The sequence below is a fragment of the Pelodiscus sinensis genome, chromosome 10 (genome assembly GCF_052426305.1).
Source record: "Pelodiscus sinensis isolate ZL-2025 chromosome 10, ASM5242630v1, whole genome shotgun sequence".
In the NCBI taxonomy this organism is placed as follows: domain Eukaryota; kingdom Metazoa; phylum Chordata; order Testudines; family Trionychidae; genus Pelodiscus; species Pelodiscus sinensis.
This window is the reverse complement of record NC_143061.1, coordinates 52,094,754-52,118,725: the sequence shown is the minus strand read 5'-3', so window position 1 is coordinate 52,118,725 and position 23,972 is coordinate 52,094,754. Positions and strand designations below refer to the sequence as shown.

The window sequence follows — 23,972 nt, the reverse complement described above, 5'->3', positions numbered from 1 at the left end:
ACTTCACTGTAAAATAAATTCAATCAAATTAATGAAACACAATTGGTATATAAATACCTTTTCTCTGACTATATTATATTTACAGACACAGCCAGCAACTTGGGCTCAGAACTTTTTCAAACTGTAGTGACGACCAGGGTCAGGTGCATATATGCCTTGAGCCCTGGTTGCTCTGGACCAAGGTTATGAATAACACCTGGCCAATGTTTCCCTAATTCCCTCTGCCTCCATGCTTGAGTTGCAGTTGCACCCACAAGAACAGAAGGCTTGAAGTGTCAGAGTAGCGTTGTGGAGGCAGTACTGCTGCCTAGATTTGTCAAAATAGCGAAGAGAGCTTTAACCAAGGCTCAAAGGGGGCAAGTGACAAAAGCCTACAGGCAGATATAAAAAAAAATAGTGGCCTTAGCAGAGGTTTAGATGTGAGATATCTTGATTTTAATATGGCTTTTGACAAAGTCCCACATGATACACTCATAAGCAAACTAGGGAAACATGGTCTAGATGAAATTACTATACAGTAGGTGCATGACTGGCTGTATAACCATATTCAAAATGTAGTTATCAATATGAAACTGAGGATGCTTCAAGTGGGATCTATAGCCTGGGTCCAGTACTGTGTAATATTTTCCTCAATGACCTGGATAACAGAATGAAGAGTATACTTTTAAAATTTGAGGTGGCACCATGCTGGAAGGGCTTGCAAGCCCTGTGGAGCAAAGGATTAGAATTCAAAACTACCTTGATAAATGAAGAATTAGTCTGAGTTCAACAAGATGAAATTCAATACAGACAAATGCAAAGTTCTACACTTGATAAGGAAAGATCAAATGTGCAAGTAAAAACTGGAGACTAACTGGCTGTGGCAGTACTGCTGCAGAGGATCTGGGGTTTCTAGTGGATCACAAATTGAGTATGAGTAAACAATGGGATGACGTTGAAAAAAAAGATTAATATTTTGGGGTGTATTTACAAAAGTGTCATATATAAGTCATGGGAGGAAACTGTCCCCACCCTTCTCGGCATTGGTGAGGACACAGCTTGAGTATCTGAGAAGGGCAAGAAGGGCAGAACCTCTGATCTCAACAGGTTATCTGAGAGGGATCCCTGGATAGAGATCAAAGCAGAGACAGAGGAGGAATATTTTTGACTTCTACTGGACACTATGGAATAATTTATTCAATTACTTGTCTCTGGTAATAGCTGTTCAGTACCTGAAAAAGCCATGCAGATGATCTCTGAATGGAATGTAAGCTGATTAAAACTGGATCACAGTTCTAAAGCATTGTGTCAAACTTGGGACTAAGGCCTACAACAGTAGATATTAAAGATAACTGGTTCACCTTCTGTTTGTGGCTTCAAGTGACTTCTCCTTCACTGAGAAGATTGTTCAGGTGTTGATGATAATATTATTTCCTTTGGGTAATGTGTGAGAAAGACGAAGATGATGAATTTAGTTGTCTTGGTACCTGAAAACTGATACTTCAGGTGTCTTCCTGGACCGTCCAAGAGTCTAGCGCTCTATCTGGTCTCCTTCATTTTTCCCCAGAAATTCATTTATCCTGGAACTGAACTATCCTCCTCTCTGAAGGGAAGATTCCCAGTTTCTGAGCTGGCTTTAGAGGAAGCCCTGAAGATCTAAGCCAAACTTATCTTCCAATGGAAAAAAGCAGAAGCTACGGTTCTAATTGTAGAATCTTATGAATCTTGCCATCCTCTCTGTAATGAGAGCACATGGGCGTTTTCTCTGTTCATCTTGGAGAGATTTGGTGAACACTGATATTTTTTCCCAAAGATGATATTGGTAGTGTGCCACTATAAGCTTGATAATTCATTACTCTTAAACCTAAAAGTAGAGGAAGAGAGACTTTTCTCCCCAGGAAATACAGACTTATTTGAAGTAGTAATATGTATATGTCTATCTTTAGATCTGTGTACAGCCACCTCCACAAAGGCTTCATAGGTGGGTGTGTGGGGAGGTGTGCGGTATGTGTCTGCCTTTTTACACATCATCTGAAGAGACTCTGTACTTGACCAGATTAACTTTTGCAACTTGTAAAAGTCTATCTAAAACAGGAAGTGAAACTATCAAAAGAGCAAAGACCAAGAACATCAAAGAATGGGTGAAATCTCCTTTATCAAGGTGCTTGGTAATTTGCAAATAGTTTCCATTCCTTCCATTAACTCATGAAAAGCAACAGAATTTTCGATGGTGAGTATGCAGACGTCATCCTCACATTGTCATCGTATGACTGTCAAATTCAGTATCTATCTCCTGAAATTTTTGCACAATAATCTGCTCCTTTAATATGGTAGGAGATCGCTCTCTCCTTCTGTTTCAATCACAGATCAGGTATCTTCAGATCTGAAGAGATACAGGGGGCAGAAAGCATGGTTGTACAGCAGAAGTACTAATTCACTTTAATGAATTTTTAAGTGAATACTACAATACTATGCAGTTAGGAAGAGCAGAATCGGCATCAGGAGTAGAACAAGTAAATAATATTTAGTTACTATACAGCATTTTGTATCTTCAAAGCACTATTCAAACAACTGCTGTTAACTGGAACCTAACACCTGGATGTTGAAAAACAACACTATCTGATCAGTCCTCTCGCACAGGTTCAAGGAAATGCTTCGTTCATTCCACAAAAGAGACAGACAGACAGACTGGAAAGGAAGGTCATTTCATATTTAGATCCTTCAAATTCTTTCCTAATACTCATCTCTGTTGTGATTCCTGAGAAATATGAAATGCTCATGCTGCTGGTGTGTCATGACTGCTGTTCCTTACACTAATTTTAATTGTCTCACTGTGAGCTCTCCTTGCTAGCTGCTTCTTGCACCACTTGTTATCGTGTGCCATATACTTAGGCTGTGAACTATTTAGGGCAAGGAACACTTTTTATTAAATTTATAGCCAGAAAAGGACCCCAAGATCATCTGTTCTGACCTTCTTTATATCATAGCCCATTCAATTGTACCCTGGATTGAGAATCAATTATGTTTGACTAAAAGAGGGGTGCAGTCACAGGTGGGCCTGAGTGGGCCATTGCCCCCCCAGCATTGCCCACCCACTGAAGTCTGGGCCCCCTACAGTGGGCCTTTTTGGCTATGCCACTGGACTAAAGTATAACTTGTGTTTGACTAAAGCATAACTTCCAGAAAGGTATCCAGAATTAAGACTCTCAGAGATGCAGAATCTGCTCCTTCCACTGGAGTTTGTTCCAATGGCTAATCACCTTGTTAAAAAGCTGTGCCTCACATGAAGTCATTTTTTTTTATTTTAGCTTCCAGTCATTGGTTCTTGTTTTGATTTTCTCTGATAGACTAAAGAACCCTTCAATAGCTAATATCCCCCACCCGCAATGAAAGTACATACTGCAATCAGGTCACTGTTCAACCCTCTTTTTGATAAGGTAAGCATATTGAGCTCTTTACGTTATCCACTGTCAGACATTTTCTCCAGCCACTGAATACATTTTGTGGCTCTTCACTGAATTTTGTCTAGTGATTTCTACATTGTGTTTACAATTTTGCAATATACGTGGACAGTGCCTCTAGCACAATGGTGTCTGATCACTGATTTACCAGTAGCCACTTCTGTACCACAATCAATCTAATTCTATGTCCCCCATTACTGTACTTTGTGAGTATCTCTCAGTCTTTACTGTATTTCTCCATAAAATGTTGTTGTGAGGGTGTGAAGTGGTGTTGTCCCTGATTTTGCAGGTGGGGAACTGAGTCACTGAGAAATTATGTGGCTTGCCCAAGTCACAAAGGGCATTTGTGGTGGAAGATAGCATTTATCCTGGGTCTTCTGAGTCTAGGCTAATGCCCTAAGCACTGGACCATCTTTTCTCCCCAATACTAATATTACTTCTATTGCCACCACCAATACTATAACCTCAAACCAGTTTTCAGAGGACATGCATTCCTACTCTTCAATGGGGAGGGGAGGTCCAGCAGAAATTATGCTTATTATGAAGCAATATCACCTAATGAAAAAATCATTTGGATTTGTATCCTGCTTACTGTACAGGTTTCTAAGGTACAGCATCAGGTGATTCTGGGCTACTGGAAATCAAACACCAAGTATCTGGAGTTACTGTACATTTCTAAAACATACTTTTTGTGTTGGCTTGATATTGAAGCATCTTGAATATAGATGCGTTAAAAAAAAGACAACAATTAAGGAAGAATGCTGTTTTAGGTGTATGCCATGGCAATTTATACTTTTGCCCCATTCTCTCAATGAAAACTCTCTATTAAATTTCACTTTTATCTCTGTTATCTGTTGTAAGAGGGTGCAGGACTACAGACTATATACTAGGGATGTTAGCGAGTAGTCGACAACTCACTTCCTCCCCTTGCTGCCCGGCCTCGCCTGGTCGCATACAGGGACTGCTCTGGAAGCAGTCCTGTCCACAGCCACCTCTGGCCGCCACGAACAGCCTTTGTCCACTACACAAGTACCCAGATAACTGCAATTTAACATCCTTATCATATACCAGCACTTATTTCCAAAGAAAGTAAGGGACAAAAGCAAGAATTTCATTTGATACATTTAAGTGCATACATTTGTACTTTTTCCTGACAGTCTCGTGTGTCAGGTGGGAGAGGTAAAGTAGAAAACATGATGGCTAAACATACCCATGCTCTGATTCTCGTCATCTTGGTCAATGAAGACATGATCCATCACAAAGCTAAGGAGTTCAGACTGGAGTCCAGAGTCTGGATTGAACACCAAAGGTTGAAGACCCTCTCTACCTCCAGTCATCAGCTGGTGGCTAAAAATCATCAAGAGATCACAGAGCAGCATGAAAGCCTGAAACACAAAGTTACTGCATTCAGTTAACCCATAAGGGTCGAGAAAATATGTTATTTATATAATTTCTAGGCATTTCCCCACCACTAACTGGTAATTGCCCTTCTGTAACAATGCAGAGCTCTGATAATTTGTTAATCTTGGGTTCATTCTTTGTGAAGGAGATCCCAGGGAACTTCCATAATTCTAAAGTTTTATACCTTTGACTTCTGACAGGACACTGCTTGCCACCTTTCCATTGGCAACAAGCAGACCCCTCTGCTTTGAACTGCCAGTTTTTTATTATTGAAACAAAACAAAACAAAACAAAAACTGAATTGGAAAAAGGAAGATAAGAGTTAACAAAACTCCCAACATTAAGATAGTTGTGTGGGTAGGTGAGTAAGTGGAGATCTCTCACAGTTCCTTTATCTTCCAAGAACAAAACTTCAAAAGTGTTCAGTTTTCCTTGAAATTCATGTCTGTTACACATGGTCATTTGCAGGGATGAGTAATACATACTGGGATAGACCCCTACTTTGATACTCTATATAGTTTTTCATCCACAGTATTTGCAACAGAGGCAAGTATTATTTTACAGATGGGGAAAGTGTGGTACCCAGAGTTGAAATAACTTGCTCAGATTCACCCAGCAGGCTAGAGATAAACTCTTGATCCAAGTCACTTCAGTTCCAATCTAGAGTTCTAACCATTTGACTGCACTGCCTCCCTAAAGTTAAGATGCTGTAACAGGGGAAAACTCAGATAAAAGACAGAATGTAACTTGGTTCAAAGAATTACATTGAAACTAAAATAATGAGAGGGATAATCTACCTCTAAAAGTAATTAGGTAGAAAAACTAGAACGACATCCAAAATGAAATTATGAGGGGATGGATGAGTTAAGGCACTAGTCTGGAAAGAGGATTAAAAAAAGCTAACTAAGCAAATCCTTGATTCTTGCTATGTGTGAGTCTCAGGCATAATTCTTTGTAGAGATTTCTTTTTGCCATAAATCTAGATAAAAACTGTTGAGGTTGGCTGCAGAAGATGACAATTTTAGAACTAAACTTAAATTCACATATTCTTGAATATGCCGGCCTGCTTTTTAGGCACTGAATAGAAACAAAAGGAGGGGAGGCTAGTGACAGGGCTGTTCTCTACTCTGGCACGCCGAGGGCAGAAGGTGGGGGCCTGCAAGAGAGCTTCAAAACCTTGCCTCTACAGGCACAGGTTACAAAAACTGCCCCCGCCCCAGAATCACAATACACAGATTTGGGGGAACTGCTGCAACCATCAACTTCTGGCACAATGCTCAGATGGTGAAGGGGGAGGGGAGGCACAGAAGCACAAACAGCAGTTCAAACCAAACCACAACATTAAGAAAAATTACCCTGAATGTGAATGGACTCACATTTCCCTGGTACTCACTTCTAATTTTCTCTTTGTTCAGTCCACTCCCATGCCCTGAATTCCGGAGGGGGCGGGGGGAAGGGGGAGGCATGGTAGTCCTGCCTGGGTTTAAGTCACTCGCTCTCTCTCTCAACTCCTGGTTTAATTCTCCAACACAAAGAAACCTATATCCAATTCAAAATTCAACCCTCTATCTTGACTGGTTCTCTCAGCCCCCTGGCTAGTTAACCCCTTAGTCACTAGGTGCTGGCCAGCACTCCTGTTCATGACAGCTAGTTATTAGTAAGGCTATGATTCTGTCACAGAGATCACAGATTCTGTGACTTCTGCAGCTGCAGAAACCTGTGTGGGATCCCGCAGCCAGTGGCACCAGCCACTGCTGGAGCAGTCCTGTGACCAGTCCCACTAGTTATTGATGCAGTGGTCCTAGGGAACCAGTGCAGATGGCCGCACAGGTGTCCCTTCTAAAACAAGCTCTGTGGAAGCCCAGCTCATTTTGTGGGCTTAGTTGATGTTTTATGGGAACTGTAGTCTCTGATTGCCAGAGTTTGGGAACAGAAAGTAGTTCTCCAGGTTCAACCATGTGCCCAGGATAGTATCTGCAAGCCCTCGATCCCTCATATCTACTGCCTGAGAGCCAAGGTCCCCCCCATCTGACAATTTCACTAGAGACTATCCCAAATTCTGGTTTTTTTTAAATCAATGTCATCTGCTAATCACACTGCAACTTGTATCATACTCTATAGACTATTTCCAAGTAGGACTTGTGATTAGGCTGCTTACCAGAAAGCCCCTGGTACAGGCTTATATGAATGGCCATACTGAGTCAAACCAAAGGTCCATCTAGCTCACTATCCTGCCTTCCAACAGTGGCCAATGACAGGTGCCCCAGAGGGAATGAACAAAACAGGTAATCATCAAGTGATCCATCTCCTCTCATCCATTTCCAGCCTCTAACAGAGGCTAGGGACACCATTCCAACCCATCCTGGACAATAGCCATTGATGGACCTATCCTCTATGAATGTATATAGTTCTTTTTTGAACTCTGCTAAAGATCTGGCCTTTACAACATCCTTTGGTAAGGAGTTCCACAGGTTTACCGTGCACTATATGAAAAAATACCTCCTTTTATTTGTTTTAAATCTGCTGCCTATTATTTTCATATGGTGACCCGTAGTCCTTGTGTTATAAGAACAAGTAAATCACTTTTCCTTATTTACTTTCTCTAGAGCTGTCATGATTTTACAGACTGCTATCACATATTTCCCCTTAGTTGTCTCTTTTCCAGGCTAAAAAGTCCCTGTCTTAATAATCTTGCCTCATATGGCAGCTGTTCCATACCTCTAATAATGTTGGTTGCCTTGTTCTGAATTTTTTCCAGTGACAAGGTATCTTTTTGAGATAAGGCAGCCACAGCTGCATGCAGGATTCAATATGTGCGTGTACCATGGTTTTATATAAAGGCAATTAATATATTTTCTGTCTTATTCTCTTATCGCTTTCTTAATTATTCTTAACATTCTGTTGATTCTTTTCACTGCTGCTGCACACTGGGTGGATGCTTTCAGAGAATTATTCATAGAGCCCTGCACAGATATAAAATTAGTATCCACATTCACTATGTACAAAAATGAGCCATGGATATCTGCATCCAAATACATAGCTGCAGATACCCATGAATATAAAGCGGATATCCGTGAATGTGCAGGACTCTCAACTACCCACAATGACTCCAAGATCTCTCTCTTGAGTGGTAACAACTAATATAGTCCCCATCATTTTATATGCAGAATTGGGATTATGTTTAATATGCATTACTTTCCATTTATCAATGGCAAAATTCATTCGCCAGTAAGCCACAGGCTCCCTCCCTGTAGGAGGCATTTAATCCTCTTCTTGAACATTTTCAGAAGTTCCAGGCAATAGCAGGTATTTCTGATGACCCCACCTGAGAGTACACTGCAGAAGCTGCACTCTAAACCCTCTGGCAGAGGCCCTAGCCTCTCACCAGATACACAGCCAAGTTTTGATGTGTGGCAGCCGATCTCTGCTGGGATGAGGCTGCTCAATGAAATAACTTCCAGCAAGGACTCAATGATTCTTTTAAAGACAAATGGTTCAGGTAGAACCCCCATCTATCCTAGCGGGTGCTGATCAATTGTGTATTAGGATTAAAAACTGGCTAATTGAACAAGGGCATCCTGACTCATCACATTGGACCTGTCATATGCAAATCTGGGTTATCTAACAGACCTCAAGCTGATGCAATTTTGACCCTGACTTTCCAACAACTGATGCATATGCTACATTCAATCACTGGAAAAGACCCTTCATGTCCACCGCAATCTGAATTCACTTTGACCTCATTTAGGCCTTAATCATTGAAACTGATTATTCAGACTTTGCAATAGATGCAGCTCTTTCCTTATTTGGGGATTTTGCAAGGGAGCTGAAGGAAAGGTAAATGCACAGTCTCTTCTCTAGGATTCTTCTCGTTATAGAACAAAATAAGACAGAGGATACTGGAGTGAACTGTTGGTCAGTTAAGTAGGGTTTAAAAGTAGCAGTCTTTATTTATGTGGAACTTTGGGTCACATTTTATGGAGAGAGGACAACACATGTGCAATGGTGCTAGAAATTTTTGGAGTGTGGATGTGGAACTGCATCTTCCCTTTTATCCATCTGTGCTCCTCACCACCCTCGAGACCTGGGGCTGGCAGCCAGGACTGCACATATGGGGCCAGTTTGTGTGACCCCCCCCCCATGTGCAGATCCAGACCCTGGGGCTGGCAGCCATAGGGGTGTGGCACTGGCACCCAACTGGGATCTGGGGCTGGCAGTAGAATCTCTGAGCAGCATTGGAGCTGGTGATCAAGACGATAGGCAGCAGGAGAGTTTGGCCAGGACCCCATGCACCTCTACTTCTTGTACCTACGCATGTGTGTCACAGATCTAGTCACGCTCATACTGCTAGCAGCCCGCTAGATGGCTGTGAGGGGTCTGGATATGCAGATGTTTTCAATCTCTGCAGCATGGATAGGCAACCTTTTTTGTGTTGCGGGTCCACTGACCCACAGAAAAATCAGTTGCGAGCCACACAAAAGTGAGAAGCAAAAAATCAAACCAACAAACTCACTCTGAGTGAGAAGCAGAAAGACTCTCCGCACATTCTCCTAGCACACCAGAGCCTAGGGAGCCCCAGGCTAATAGATTTTGTGGGTCACCCTGGAGTAGGGCCAAAAATTAGTGTAGTGTGTGGGAGGGAGTTGCCAAGCGGGCTTGGAGTGTGAGGTTTGGGAGGAAGGCTGCAGGAGCGGGCTGGGACAGCTAAGCGGAAGGTGAAGTGCGAGAGCAGAGTGGGAGTGCAGGGCCTGGGCGGGAGGGAGACTGCAGGACTGGAGCACCAGCCCAGCTCCCCGATGCTGGAGGAGCTGCGAGCCTCAAGGGCTGGATCCAGGCAAGTCTGGGGCCACATTTGGCCCTGGGCTGGAGGTCCTCCCCTGTCCCTGGCTCTAGAGTCTGAACAGAGACCATCCCAGTCTTGGAGCTCCTAGGCTGGGGTGGCCAGCGGCTCTCCAAAGAAAAAATTGCGGCTCCCGCACCTGTGGCTCTGAAAGGGGCAGTGTGTTTCTGTCTGAAAAAGACAGAGCCAGAGTTGCGGTGTCCCATGCAGACTTCAGAAAGGCAGCCTTAAAAGGGCAATGCCTGCTCTGCTCTTTTTTTTCCCCCCCTTGACCACACATGGCAGCCGGGGCTTTTTTTTTTTTTTTGGCTCAACTTTTTTCCCCTCGGCTCTTTGCGCTGTATCCACCACTATTTTGGCTCTTCGTCTGTAACAGGCTGGCCACTCCTGACCTAGGCACTTTTAAATTGCAGATTCTTTGTCTAAAATTCCCACCTGAGAGCTGCAAGCACAAGTCCAGCTGCCCAGCCTCTGGAACAAACACTAAAACTCTGCCTGCAGCTAAAACAGAGCCTCAGCCAGAATTCCACTGAATGTGTGAGCCTGCTGGGTCACAGTTTAATGGTAGAGCCATGTTGTAAATGTACCCCAAAACACACACACACTTTGCACAGACATTCAATACATTATTGTGTTTTTTTACTCACCTAAGAAATACAAAGACCCGCTCCAAAATAATAAACCCTACAGGCATTTCCCTCTCTAACTCATCCTTTCTTTTGGGGGACCGACCATCTGAGGTCAGGTCCTTCTGCCCCACTGCCTAATTTAGCTCATGCAACATCTTCCCTCATCTTAAACTGATAAAAATATCCAGAGAGGGAGTGCGCCAGTACAGCAACTTTTGCTGTTTATAACCTTGCAATCTTCTTTGTCAAGTGATTCTATTTAGCTTCAACAAGTGATCCCAGACTTCATTGCTAGGTGACTGATCCCCCTGATAAACCCGTTCTCCTGGGTGGGAGCCAGTCTTTTGTCTAGCGTTCAATTTGTCTGCACATTTCAGTGATTGGTCATTTAAGTCGACAGATGTCTTTTGTTATCATTTTAGAATTGTAGGCCAACATAGAAGCAACAGGACCACAAGATGGTAAAGAACCCCTTGTCCAAAATGGAGTTTGTAGGCTGATAAATACATATATAAAGAATTCATATTCTCACACACAATTAATAAATTCTGTCTTATTCCCCAAATCACCACAGTATGGTGCGTAGTAGTTATTAGTAGAAGGGGAACCAAGGCTGATGGACTAGTCAGGAGGACATTCAACAAGCAACAAATAAGAGTAGAGTATTAAGGGGGAAGCAAAATGACGATATACAAACACGTAACTCATATTCAAGATATTATTAATGGAAAGGATGAATGTGTGAGGCGCTAAAAAGAGGGATGAGTCATGACTGGAATGTTAAAATCACCGGATACATCTTGTAGGGAAGGACAGAGCATGCAGGAGGGAAGGCAATATTACTGTGCATCAAAAATACTATTAGCTGCTTTTGAGTAATTCACAGCTCTGAAGCACAGATAAAGCACAAAATCAGCTGAACATCCATCTTAGATACCAAATCAGACTAGACATCAGGATGAACACTTCTTTTACCAGCTCTTTATAGCTGGTAGAAAGACAAAATGAATTATCATAAGCACATTCAATCTGGGGGACATGGTGGAGGATAGATGCTACCTCTTGTGAAATGCCCATGGAGCATCTAAAAAGCAGAACTTTAACTGGCCCAAGTTTCCAGTGTTTAAAACAATCATGATTACAACTGATTGAGAGGAGAAACTTAGACAAAACAACCTGAATTATAATTTGGGGCTGTTTAAGAACATTTTATCAGATGCACCTAAAAGCTCACAATTTGACAATCACAAAAGGCGGCTTTCTTGATTTAAAATGAGTAAAAAGCAATCCTAGATAAGAAGGGAAAACAATTTGATCAAACAAATGGGAAAGGTAGAAGCAGCCTGCAGCCAGGTACACAGCTATCTGCCCTCCCCTTGCAAGCGCCAGGAACTTTAAATTACATTTCCTGCTGGCTGGCTCAGTGTGGTCTCAGGGAGTATTCCCAGGTGATTAGGACTGGCTATTGCTATAAACACTCTGCACCTTGGACCATTGTGGAGCTTTTACACCTGCTTGGAGTGTGGCAAGAAGAGTCTGTGCAGTCCCAGTTCCGAGTGACCCAGAGGAATTAGGACATATATGGACAGATTTCGCAAAACTAGTGTGAAAAGGACTATGAGCAGGACACACTGCATTGCAGAGCAAAGATAAAGGAGGTGAGGCAGGCATACCATAATGTGCGGGAGGAAAACCATTGCTCCAGTGCTGCATCCAAGACTTGGCAGTTTATAAGGAGATGGACACTGTCCTCAGCTGTGACCCCACCTCTACCACCTAGAGCTGTGTGGATACTGCAGAGGGCATGGAGTCAGCAAAATGAAGACCTAACCTGGAGGGTGAAGTGTGGTGCTCCCAGCAGGGTTGCCTGGTGGGGCAGGCAGCCAGGAACTATTCTCCACTCTTCAGGTGCATAGCCAGTCACAGCAGCTGCTCCATAGGGAGCAGGAGATGAGATGCAGGGTAAGTGGCTGTGGCTTGGGGCGTGAAGAGGTGAGGCTGGCTGTTTCTGTGAGCTGTGCAAAGCCTGGTGCACACCCATCATCCCCTCACCTCCATTCCCGTACACTCACCATGCTTACAGTACTTGTAGGGTGCGTCTAGACTGGCAAGATTTTGCACAAAAGCAGCCGCTTTTGCGCAAAATCTTGCTGCCTGTCTACACTGGCTGCGAGTATTTGCGCAAGAACATTGACTTTGTACTGTACAAAATCAGTGGTTCTTGTGCAAATACTCGGACGCTCCCGCTCAGGAATAAGCCCTCTTGCGCAAGTATTCTTGCGCTAGAGGGCCAGTGTAGACATCCAAGTTGATTTATTACGCAAGAAAGCCCGATGGCTAAAATGGCCATCGGAGCTTTCTTGCGCAAGAGAGCACCTACACTGGCAAGGATACTTTTGCGCAAAAGATGTGTGGTATCCTCGCAACACCTAACAGAGCATAGGAGAGAAATGAGGGATTTGTGCTTTCTCACAGCAGATGCTGGAGTGCGCAGAAAAAAATGGCGCAAAAGGAAGCAGGAAGCACTTGAGAGGTCTGGGAAACAAAGCAGTGCTTGACGGGATGTTTTACACAATCCCAAGATGCACCATACTTTGTTCCCTATTCCCACAACACTGAACAACAGAGGGTGCCACACGGCACTGTGGGTTAATATCCAAAGTTCATTCTCATGATGTCGACAAGAGAGCTAAAACATTACACACGATCTGATGCTGACAGAGGGAGCAAGTGTCAACTTGTCAACTTTTCTTCTGGTGACTTTTGCATGTCAACGTTTGTTTCAGTGATGAAACTTCGTAGGGTAAACGTATCCTGAATACATTTCTCTGAACAAGTTGGTTTATTAAAAGGAATAGTGCAGAAATTTGTTTTATCACAAGACTGAGCTAATAAAAACCTCTTTTTTACTTTTGCTACGTTTAAATAATCCACCAGTATTTTCTAAATAATACGTGCTTGCATTTCTTTTACCTGTTCTTTGACTGGAGTGTTGACATTTGATAGGCACTGCTGGCAGACAGCCAGAAAGGATTTCACAGTTTTCCTCAATACCAACAAGTCCTCCTGGGAAAAAACATTGAAAAGAAATAATATTCTTTAAATAAAGACCATAAGAACATAAGATCACGAAAACAGACATACTGGGTCAGACCAATGGTCCATCTAAGTCCAGTAACCCCTTTTATGACAGTTGCTGGTACCAGAAACTTCAAAGGGCATAAATGGAATACGGCAATTAATAATCCATCCTCTGTCATCAAGTCCCAATTTCTGGCAATGAAAGGTTTAGGGACACTCAGAGCATGGGGATGTGTCCCTCACCACCTTGGCTAATAGCTACTGATGGAACTATCCTCCACAAACTTATTTCTTTTTTTAACAGTTATTGTTTTGGCTTCACAAAATCCCTGGCAAGTTCCACAGATTGACTGTGCTTGCATGAAAAAGCACTTCCTTACATTTGTTTTAAATCTGCTACCTATTAATTTCATTGGATGATTCCTGGGTCCTCGTGTAAGGTAAAGGAGTAAAAATACCTTCTTTTTGCTTTCTCCACATCAGTCATAATTTTATAGCCCTTTATAATGCCCCCCTCAGTCATTTCAGTCCCTGTCTTTTTCACGTCTCCTCATATGGAAGCTGTTCCATACTTCTAATAATTTTTGTTGCCCTTCTCTATATTTTTTTCAATTTTCATGTAAGTTTTTTAGAAGGAGTTACTAGAACTGCATACAGCATTCCAGTTGTGGAATCACTGGTGAGCTTTAATACAAAAAGGAAGCTTCTAAAAAGTGGAAACTTGGACAGATGACTAGGGAAGAATATAAATATATTGCTTGAGCATGCAGGGGAATAATCAGGAAGGCCAAAGTGCAATTGGAATTGCAGTAAGCAAAGGATATGAAAGGTAACAAGAGAGGTTTCTACAGGCATGTTAACAATAAGAGTGTGGTCAGAGAAGGTGTGGGACCCTGAAAGGTAGCCTAGTGACAGATGATGTGGAAAAAGCTGAAGTACTCAATGCTTTTTTTGCCTCAATCTTCATATACAAGGTCAGCTCCCAGGCCGCTGTAGTGGGCAGTACAGTACGGAGAAGAGGTGAAGCACTCGGTAGTGAAAAACAGGATAAGGACTATATAGAAAAGCTGGACATGCACAAATCCATGGGGCTGGATCGAATGCATCTAAAGGTGCATGTGGCTGATATGAGTGCAGAGCTAGCTATTGGCCATTATCTTTTAAAACTTGTGTCGACTGGTGGAGGTCCCAGATGATTGGAAAAAGGTGTATGTGGTGCCTATCTTTAAAAAAATGGAAGGAGAATCCGGGGAACTACCGACTGCTCAGCCTCACCTCAATCTCTGGAAAAATCATGGGAGAGGATCCTCAAAGAATCCATTTTGAAGGACTTGCAAAAGAGGAAAGTGATCAGGAATAGTTAACATGGATTCACCAATGATAAGTCACGCCTGACCAACCTGACTGCTTTCTATGATGAGGTAACTGACTCTGTGGATATAGGGAAGACAGTGGACATGATATATCTTGACTTTAGCAAAGCTTTTGATATGGTCTCCCATAGTATTCTTGCCAGCAAATTAAAAAAGTATGAATTGGATAAATTGACTGCAAGGTGTACAGAAAGCTGTTTAGATCTTTGGGCTCAACAGGTAGTGATCAAAGGCTTGATGTCTGGTTGGCAGTAGGTATAAAGCAAAGTTCCCCAAAGGTCTTTTCTGGGGATGGTTTTGTTCAATACAGACAGTCCCCAAGTTACGAATGCATCAATTTATGATTGTTCGTATTTATGAGCAACCACCTATACAGCTGGAACCCGAGTTATGAACGAAATCCACACTTACGAGCAGCGCGGCCATACGTCATTGAATGTAATCCGACTTACAAACACATGGAGTTACGACCAAGTGCTTGGAATGTAACTCGTTTGTAATTCGGGGACTGCCTGTATCTTATTAATAACCTGGGTGAGGGGATGAATTGCACTGTTAGCAAGTTTGTGGATGACACTAAGCTGGGGAGAGGCAGATAATGCTGGAAGGAAGGGATATGTTTTCCAGTGGGAAACATACTTTGCACTTATTAGTATCAAATGTCATCACTCATATTCTTGTCCAGTAACACAATTTGTGAGATCCCTTAGTAACTCTTTGTAGTCCACTTTAGATTTCACTATCTTGAATAATTTTTTGAACTGTCTGCAAACTTTGCTACCTCTCTCTTCACCTCCCACCTGTTTTCCAGTTCATTTATGAATATGTGAATAGCACTGATTCTAGTATAGATTCCTCAGGAACCTTATGTACCTCTCTTCAATGTGAAAACTGACCATTTATTCCGACTCTTTGTTTCCTATCTTTTTACTAGTCACTGATTCATAAAAGGACCTTCTCTCTTATCCTATGTCAGTTTACTTGGCTTAAGAGCTTGTGGTGTGGGACCTTGTCAAAGAGTTTCTGAAAGTCCAATTCATTATATCATCTGGATCACTGGTATCCCCGTGCTTATTGTACCCTCAATGAATTATATCTAGGTTGATGAGGCATGATTTCCATTTATAAAAGTTACGTGATCTCTTTCCCAACTTAGTGTGCTCATCTATGTGTCTAAAATTCTGTTCTTTAGTCTAGTTTCAACCAATTTGCTTGATACTGAAGTTAGGCATACCGGTCTGTAATTGCCAAGAGAGCCTCAGAAGCCTTTTTTGTTTTTAAATGGGGCTACATTAGATATCTTTCAGTAATCTAGTACAGAGACTGATTTAACCAATAAATTATATAACCCAGTGAATACTTCTACAATTTCCTATCTTAGTTCTTTCAGAACTTTGGGGTGAATACTATCTGGTCCTTGTGACTTTTTACAGTTCATCAATTGCTTCCAAAAGCTCCTCTATAGAAACCTCAGTTTGGGATAGTTCTTCAGACATGTCACATAAAATGAATACTTTGGGGGCAGGGGAGCACGCAAAACCTCCTCCCCTCCAGCCAAGAGCACATGGTGCTTTTAAGCACCACGTGCTGCTCACAAGGCAAGGGCAGGGGCAGAGCGGAGGAGGCTTCATGTGCTCCCCTGCTCCCAGACCCCAATTGGCCTAGAGGTAGGGGAGTGTGGAAGTCTCCCACACCAGAGGCATGGGCACCTAGAGTGAACTTGGGGGTGGGAGGGAAGCACTCTCTCACCCCCAGACCAATCATTGTCTGGGGGTGGGAAACCCAGAAGTATCGTGACCCCGCACCTTCTGCTTGATGCCCCGCCCCTTTCTGTGCAGCCTGGGACCACTTAAAAAGTTTCCAAAGTGGCCCCCAAGCAAAAAATTATTGCCCACCCCTGCTTGGCAGCGAATATCAATGAAAAGAATTCATTTAGCTTCTCCAGAACGGCCATACCTCCTCTGAGTACTAATTTACAACCTTGACTATTCAGGAATCCTATTGTTTGTCAGACTTCATGCTTGTGATGTACTTCAAAATCTTTTGCCTGAGTTTTTGGTCTTTTGGTAATTGCCCTTCAAATTCCTTTTTGGCTTCCTAAATAAATGTTTAAACTTGACTTGTCAGAATTTATGCTCATTTCTACATTCCTCACTGGTATTTGACTTTCTTTAAAAATTGGATGCCTTTTTGCCTCTATCTTGTTTACAGACAGTAGATTTTTTCTGGTCCTCTTACTGTTTTTTTTTTCATTTGCAATATACATTTAATTTGAACCTCCATTATGGTGTTTTGACATAGTTTCCATGTAACTTGCAGGGATTTCACTCTTTTGAGTGTTCCTTTTAAATTTCATTTAAACTAGCTTTCTAGTGTTTATGTAGGTCCTGCTTTTGAAGTTAAATGCCACTATGGGGGATTCGTTAGTATTTTCCCCCTATTATTAATAATCTATTACACCCCGATTCCCAATCTATTAATAAAAGATTAACACAAAACAGAAGTGACAAATAATTTCATGAACACTCAAGGCTACAGCTCTCCAAGCAGAAAGAGAGAGGAAATAAAAAGAAAATAAGGAGCTCTCTAGAGAGGCACTATCTGCATCACACCTAGCATAATTAGCCTCTAAAAAAGGATCTAGGTATCATTCTGAAAAAAAGTAAGAACAACAACAATATACTATCATCACACCCAGGGTATTTTTAAATCCAAATACCAGTTACAACTGCTGGAATTTTAAATTTAAATTTTAAAAGTTCACAAATAGTTTAAGACAACAAAATAAACCTGCACAGTATTTATCCAGAACTCGGTTCCAAGATAATTCAACAAGAAAAATCTGTTAAACACCAAGAAACATGCATCAACTCAACATGATCACAATATCCTAATCATCTGCAGAGAGGGGAGCTAGAAAGGTAAGACTGTTTTGTAGAAATAACTGCTAATGTACTGGCCAAGGAACAGGAATTAATGACTTGGAGACTAGAGGCATGGAGGTTTGTTGGACTGGAGAAACAAGGATTCACTGGCAATAAATAGTATACTGGGAAATCCATGGATAACTGGTGGTTCTGGGGGACAACTGATGGAATTGTACATGTGGGTGTTGAGAAAAATTGTTACTCACCTTTCCATAACTTCTGTTCTTTGGGATCTGTGTTTCCTAAGTCCATTCCACTGTGCCTCACGCACAGTTGTCAAAGGATTTTTGCTCAGTAGCACCCATGAGGGCAACATGAGCACCCCCAGCTGCCTTCCACATGCGCATGCAGTTAAAAGGGGCCATTGTCCCTAACTCTGTTCCTTTCTCCTGGAGAGACTCCAGTGGGAGAGGCAGGGGGTGGAATGGACATGTGTAATACTCCCCAAAAACAATATTTAGGGAATGTCAGGTAACTGTTTTTAATTCCTCAAGTGACTGCCCATGTCCATTCCACATTGTAGGTGACTGACACACAGTTTGAGCTAGAGGCAGGTTTGGCATCTACTTTAACAGGGATTGTAAAACCACCTGTCCACATCTGCCATCTCCATAGACAAAAGAGCGATGGCATAATGGGAAGTAAAAGTAGATCAAAGACCAGGTTGCCACCTTACAAATGTAAATGATGAGCATCTGGTCCAGAAAGCTTTCACAAACTGCCTGTGATGTAGTTGAATGAGCCACCCCTTTTTATGGAGTTTTGTACCCACAAAATGAGAGCATAGACAAATCTTCTATCAAGCTTGTAATCCAGAAAGATTCTTTAAGGAGACATTGAATGGCCTCTCTGAAATTGCACTGAATAGCTGCAAAGCTGGCCTGAATAATTTAGTCTTATCCAGATTGTGATGTATCCCCATAGTCTTTACAGAAATATGCTTTTGAATATGAATACACTTGACTCAAATATGCTTTATGCAAAATGAGGCAGATAATCTGTCACTGAAAAAAGTGTAATACTCTGAATGTGTATATTCTATGTGCGCGTATGTATCATTCTTGTATGTGAAGTTATAAATCTGAAGTATAAATCTGTTTATATATCTAGATGTGCTAATGAAGGCCATTTGTAGTACTCAGGGAACTTAATTATCCGGTACCCAGGATAATGATCTGTGAATAGTCTTGATTTTCCTGTAAGACTTGACATCTGGCTAGATCATCTGATGCTAGAAACCACTTTGGATGTGGTACTATTCCATGGGAGTCCGAAAGGGTTGAAACTGAACATAAAGGATTCCCACCTGGGGCAAAATCTATTTATAGTTAGGAAGCCAAACAAAAGGTGCAGTTGCCAGACCCCAGGACACTCCCTGTTTACCAGCAGATGACTACTAGTAACATCTAAGACTGAAGAGGGGGAAGGATCAGGGCCAAGATATGAGCCTCCTAGCTTTTGAAAAAAGATTATTTGAACTATTGTTAGGGTAAGAAATTGCATGTAGCAATTTTCTTATAGTATTAAGGTTAGATGGTGCATTTTCTTTTATTTAGCATATTCACTCACTTTGATCCATCTGTTATCATCTTGTAGCGAAGGAGTTTGGTCTCCCTCTGATCTGGAAAGGGAAGCACTCCCTAAGATACTTTGGTGAGCAGGGCCAGAGCAACCCAGCCCCTACTCCAGGAAACAGAGAGGTGGGGCTTGAAGTATAAAGTAAAGAACTAGGAGCTCAGTTTGGCCCTAGCCATGGGGGAAGATGCCTTGCCCAAGTTCCTGACCGGAGGCTCGGCCACACCACCAAGGATAGGAGAACTGGCCTCGGCCACCAGGACTGCTGGCAGGCCCCAAAGACTGTCCAGGACAGCCAGGACCACTGGCAGGCTCAGAAGACTGGCCAGGACCACGGGTAGACCCAGAAGGCTGGCCAAGACCGACAGGACCACTGATCGACCCAGACCCTGAGCCAACTGAAACCCTACCAGAGTCTTCATTCCCTGCAGACCTGAAGGAGGGGGATCAAGCCAAGTATGTCCACGGGGGGAACTGGGAAGTAGCCCAGGGGTACTTGACCCATGTCCAGCTGAGGAGATGGAAGTGAACTGGTCAGCGCGTTGCGGCCAGGATCCCAACTGACTCTGCGGCAGCCAGAGTTGCCACTACTAGGGCCCTGGGCTAGGATGCAGAGGAGCGAGTGGGTCTGTGTCCTCCCCTGCCACTCCATTCCCCGGATGGCAGGTTCCCCTTGTTTCAGGCAAAAAACTTGTCAGCTCTCTGACAGAGTAAGGAGACCCGAAAGCCATTAATCTGTGTGATTTTTCTTGCACCTCCTGTGGCTAGATATACAACTGCAGCTACTCTTTTTAACAAATCCTGGTATTCTCTGAAGTTGTCTGATGGAGACAAGGCAGACTCTGAAATCTGGCAACGAAGTGGAAGAAGCCAGTGGTTGTTGATATGCTCCTTGTCCAATTCTTGCACAGAAGAATCACAAGTAACTGATTCCCCCTGTACTGTACCAGTACTGGCAGAGGGACACAGTGGCTACTAGATGCTATAGAGCACAGGGGGAAAAAAAAGACAGTTACCTGTTCTCATAACTGGTGATCTTCAAAATGTGCTGTTCACATCCATTCCAATCAGGTGTATGCGTGCTGTGTTGGAAACTTTTTCTCCTAGAGCTCCTATAGGATCAGCTGTGGAGACCCCGAGAGTGGCACTGCTATATTAGTGCATATATACCACTGCCGACCACCCCCTCCCTTGGTTCTTTATTGCCTGCTACTCTGACAGTGGGGAACAAGGGTGGGTATTGCAATGGACTTGACCAACACATCTCAAAGGACATCTGTTAAGAGAACAGGTAAATATCTGGACCCCTCTCTTGCACAGGTAGGCTACTGCCACCACCATACATTTGGTAAATACTCGTGGGGCAGTGCACAGGCCAAATGGGAGCACTGCGAACTGATAGTGCTCATTCGCTACTGTGAATCTGAGGTAACATCTGACACACAGAATTATCGAAATGTAGAAATATACATTGTTCATATCGGAGGCAGCAAACCAGTCTCCAGGATCCAGACAGGGAATTATGGTGGCCAGCAAGACTATCCTGAACTTCATTTTTCACATATAATGGGTGAGGTTCCATAGGTCTAGGACTGGTCTTAGACTCTCTTTTGCCTTTGGTATAAGAAAATAACGGGAGTAGCAACCCTTACCCTTTACTCCACTGGGACCTCTTGAATCGCTCCTACTTCGATGAGCCATCAGACCTCCTATTACAGGAAATGCTCATGGAGAGGGGTCCCTGAAGAGGGATGGGAAAGGGAGATGGGAAGGCAGTGGGGATGGAAACAGCAGGGAATATCCCACCCCAACCATGTGGCGGACTTAATAGTCTGAGGTAATATTGGCCCACACATGGAATAAGTGGGATAGTCTGTCTGAAAACAAACGGGAAGGATCTGCTAGGTCTGGCGCTCTGCCCTCGGGTGCACCTTCCAAAGGCCTATTTTGGGCCTGGAGGGACTTTGGAGGAGTTGTTCCCCTGGTAATTCTGTTGAGATGGGGTTCTCCTCCTATTATTGTTCCTGTTGCACCAACAGACTTTCAAGTGTGGATACCAGATTTGGACATAGCATTCAAATAGCAGCATCACAAATTGCAAATACTGAAGTAATATCACCTCTTTGCTCCTACTCAGCATTCCTCTGTTAACATAGCAAAGTGTTGGGGTAGCACTTTCAGCTATAGCATCACATTGAGAGCTCATGTTCAACTGACCAGCAACAATGGCCCCTAAAACACTGTCAGAGTCCCTGCTTTTGGGATGGAGTCCCCGATCCTGTGTGACCTACATTCTTGTTCTCAGATGTATGTTGTTGTATTTAGATATATTAAAATGCCTGTTGTCCAACCCTTTCTTCAGAGATCCACATTACTCGGTATCAATGACCTGACCTCATTACTCACCACCAATCTTGGTATCATCTGCAGTCTTTAAATTATTTATTTTCTTCCAGGTTATTGATAAAAATATTAAATAGTACTGGGCTGATAACATCCCTGTGGGATTTCATTAGAAACAACTTCATTGGATAATGATGGCTCTCCATTTACAGTTACTTTTGACATCTAAGTGTTAAGGAGGTTTTCTTTGTCCCTTGAATACAGACCAGTAAATTTATATACTCTTACAGAAGCCAGAATACATTATGCCAGTATAGTTATCTTTAACAGCTAAATATACAATCTTGTTAAGAGCATTATCAAGCCTGTCTGTTTCTATTAAATCATATTTATGGTATTAATTTTATTTTTGACCTTCAACTGTTTATTGGTAGAGAACCGTATCAGCCATTCCATGACTCTGCCTATGATTAATATTAGACTAGCCAACCATTTGATAGTCAGGTCACTGTTACAGGTTACTGTTTACTCTCTTAAAATATTGACATGACTTTATTCTAGCCCTAGCTTCCATAAAATATTTATGAGTTCAGTACAGAGACTGAAGATTATAATTAACATTTTTCTATTTTTCCTGACTTTTTGAAAGGAAAAAGAAAAAGGAAAAAAGATTTATCCCTTTTACTTTTTTTTTGGACACAAAATGCAACAGAATAAATAATGTTTAGGAATTTGTTCCCCCCTCCTACCCCCACTCTATAACATTTTCCTCAACTGTGGAAAGTTACAGAGCAGCAAAAGGAAAACTCTAACTTTTTCCAAAGTTAGAGAAGTTTTGAAAAGTTACAAAGTAGCAAAAAGAAACATGAAAATTTCAAAAATGAAAAAAGCAAAGGAAATCTTTGGATATCAGTCTATGCAATCTGTGGCAAAACAAAAAAAAGCAGTAGGTCAGTGTGCATTAGAAAACCTTTAGTGCGTGGCAGCCGAGTATGGATGTTAGATATTGATTAGGTGAATAACTGTATAACCTCATGAAAAATTTGTGGTTACCAGATTTGACAGTCACCCCCAGATAGCCCCGTCACTCTGCGCTGCTGCTTCTGACATGGGATGGTAGCAGCCTTTGTCCACCAGGGCCCAAGCTCCTCATGGACAGAGGCTGCTCCACAGCAGTAGTCCCTGTCCACGGAGGTGGGGGTCCAAGCTCACCGCGGACAGAGGCTGTGCCAGACACTGCTCTGTGGGATGCTATCTGCAGCAAGCCTGGGCCCACTACAGACAGAGGCTGCTCTGTGGCAACTCCCCCAAACCTGCAGGCTGCTACTTCTGATAGAGGCAGCAGCGTGGGAGATGGGCAGAATGAGGGGGCTTCACAGAACCAGTGTTCATGGGGAGCCAGTTTTTAAGCCAGCTCCCCCGCCTGCTCCATCATCCTCTGCATTGCTGCCTCTCTATCAGAAGCAGCAGCTTTGGGTGGGGTAGGGACAGACCACTACACAGGATCCGGTGTTCATGGGGAGCCGGCTTAAAAGTCAGCTCCCTATGGGCACCGGTTCCCACCTCCCCCACATCTTGCTGCCTCTGATTAATGTGTGTAGTCAATAGGATTAATTTATTGGTTAGATTGGTTCTCTCACTACAAAGGAAATTTTCCCTCTCGTTATTCATACCTCCGCTTCAACTGCACTGAGCCACATTAACCCTGACTGAACTGGCCTGATTAACACTGGTCCTACACTTGATAAGCAACTCCTTTCTTTTGTTATATTAATGTGTGTGTGTATTATATAGATATACACAATTTCCACTCCAATGCATCTGATGAAGTGGGTTTTTCCACAAAACCTTATGCCCTAATAAATATGGTAGTCTCTAAGGTGCCACAGGATTCCTCGTTGTTTTTGCAGATACAGACTAGCATGGCTATCCCTCTGAGAATAGAGTGTTATAATATGGCAAGCTAATCTGAAGGATATGCTGATAACTATTTGTACATGTGCCCTAACAGAATACAGACACGGGCTTAGCACTGTTAAAAAAAAATCACCTCAGAAATTAGTTTCTATAAACAATTGAGAATGCATCATAAATGCAAATGAAATACTTTGAGCTTCATCTTGAGATGCTCTCATCGATTCTGGCAAAATCACCAGGAGGACACTCTGTCTGGGCAAGATGGACAGCAACTGTGTGTTAACAACATATTCAGCATATTTATTCAATGGCTTTCTTAATGACCTCGCACAACCACTGAATAAGGTGGTGACAACAAAGAACTCTGTGGTAGTTCGCATGTGGGCTCTCAGCTCAGAAGAGAAATTGTCCACACTACTCTCTCTACAATCTTCCTGTGAGAAAAT

The 23,972-nt window shown here is 42.7% G+C and overlaps 1 protein-coding gene across 2 annotated transcripts in view; it reads right to left on the bottom strand.

Moving 5' to 3' along the window:
• Window positions 1–23,972, bottom strand: part of STAG1 (STAG1 cohesin complex component) — a 296,109-nt gene that overhangs the window by 29,705 nt on the left and 242,432 nt on the right. For both annotated transcript variants that reach the window (XM_089780890.1, XM_089780891.1), the window contains exons 24-25: window positions 13,284–13,376; window positions 4,651–4,825 (exon numbers count right to left, since the gene is read on the bottom strand). In XM_089780890.1, coding sequence (XP_089637016.1) covers window positions 4,651–4,825; window positions 13,284–13,376 — 268 coding nt within the window. The remainder of the gene's footprint in view (window positions 1–4,650; window positions 4,826–13,283; window positions 13,377–23,972) is intronic.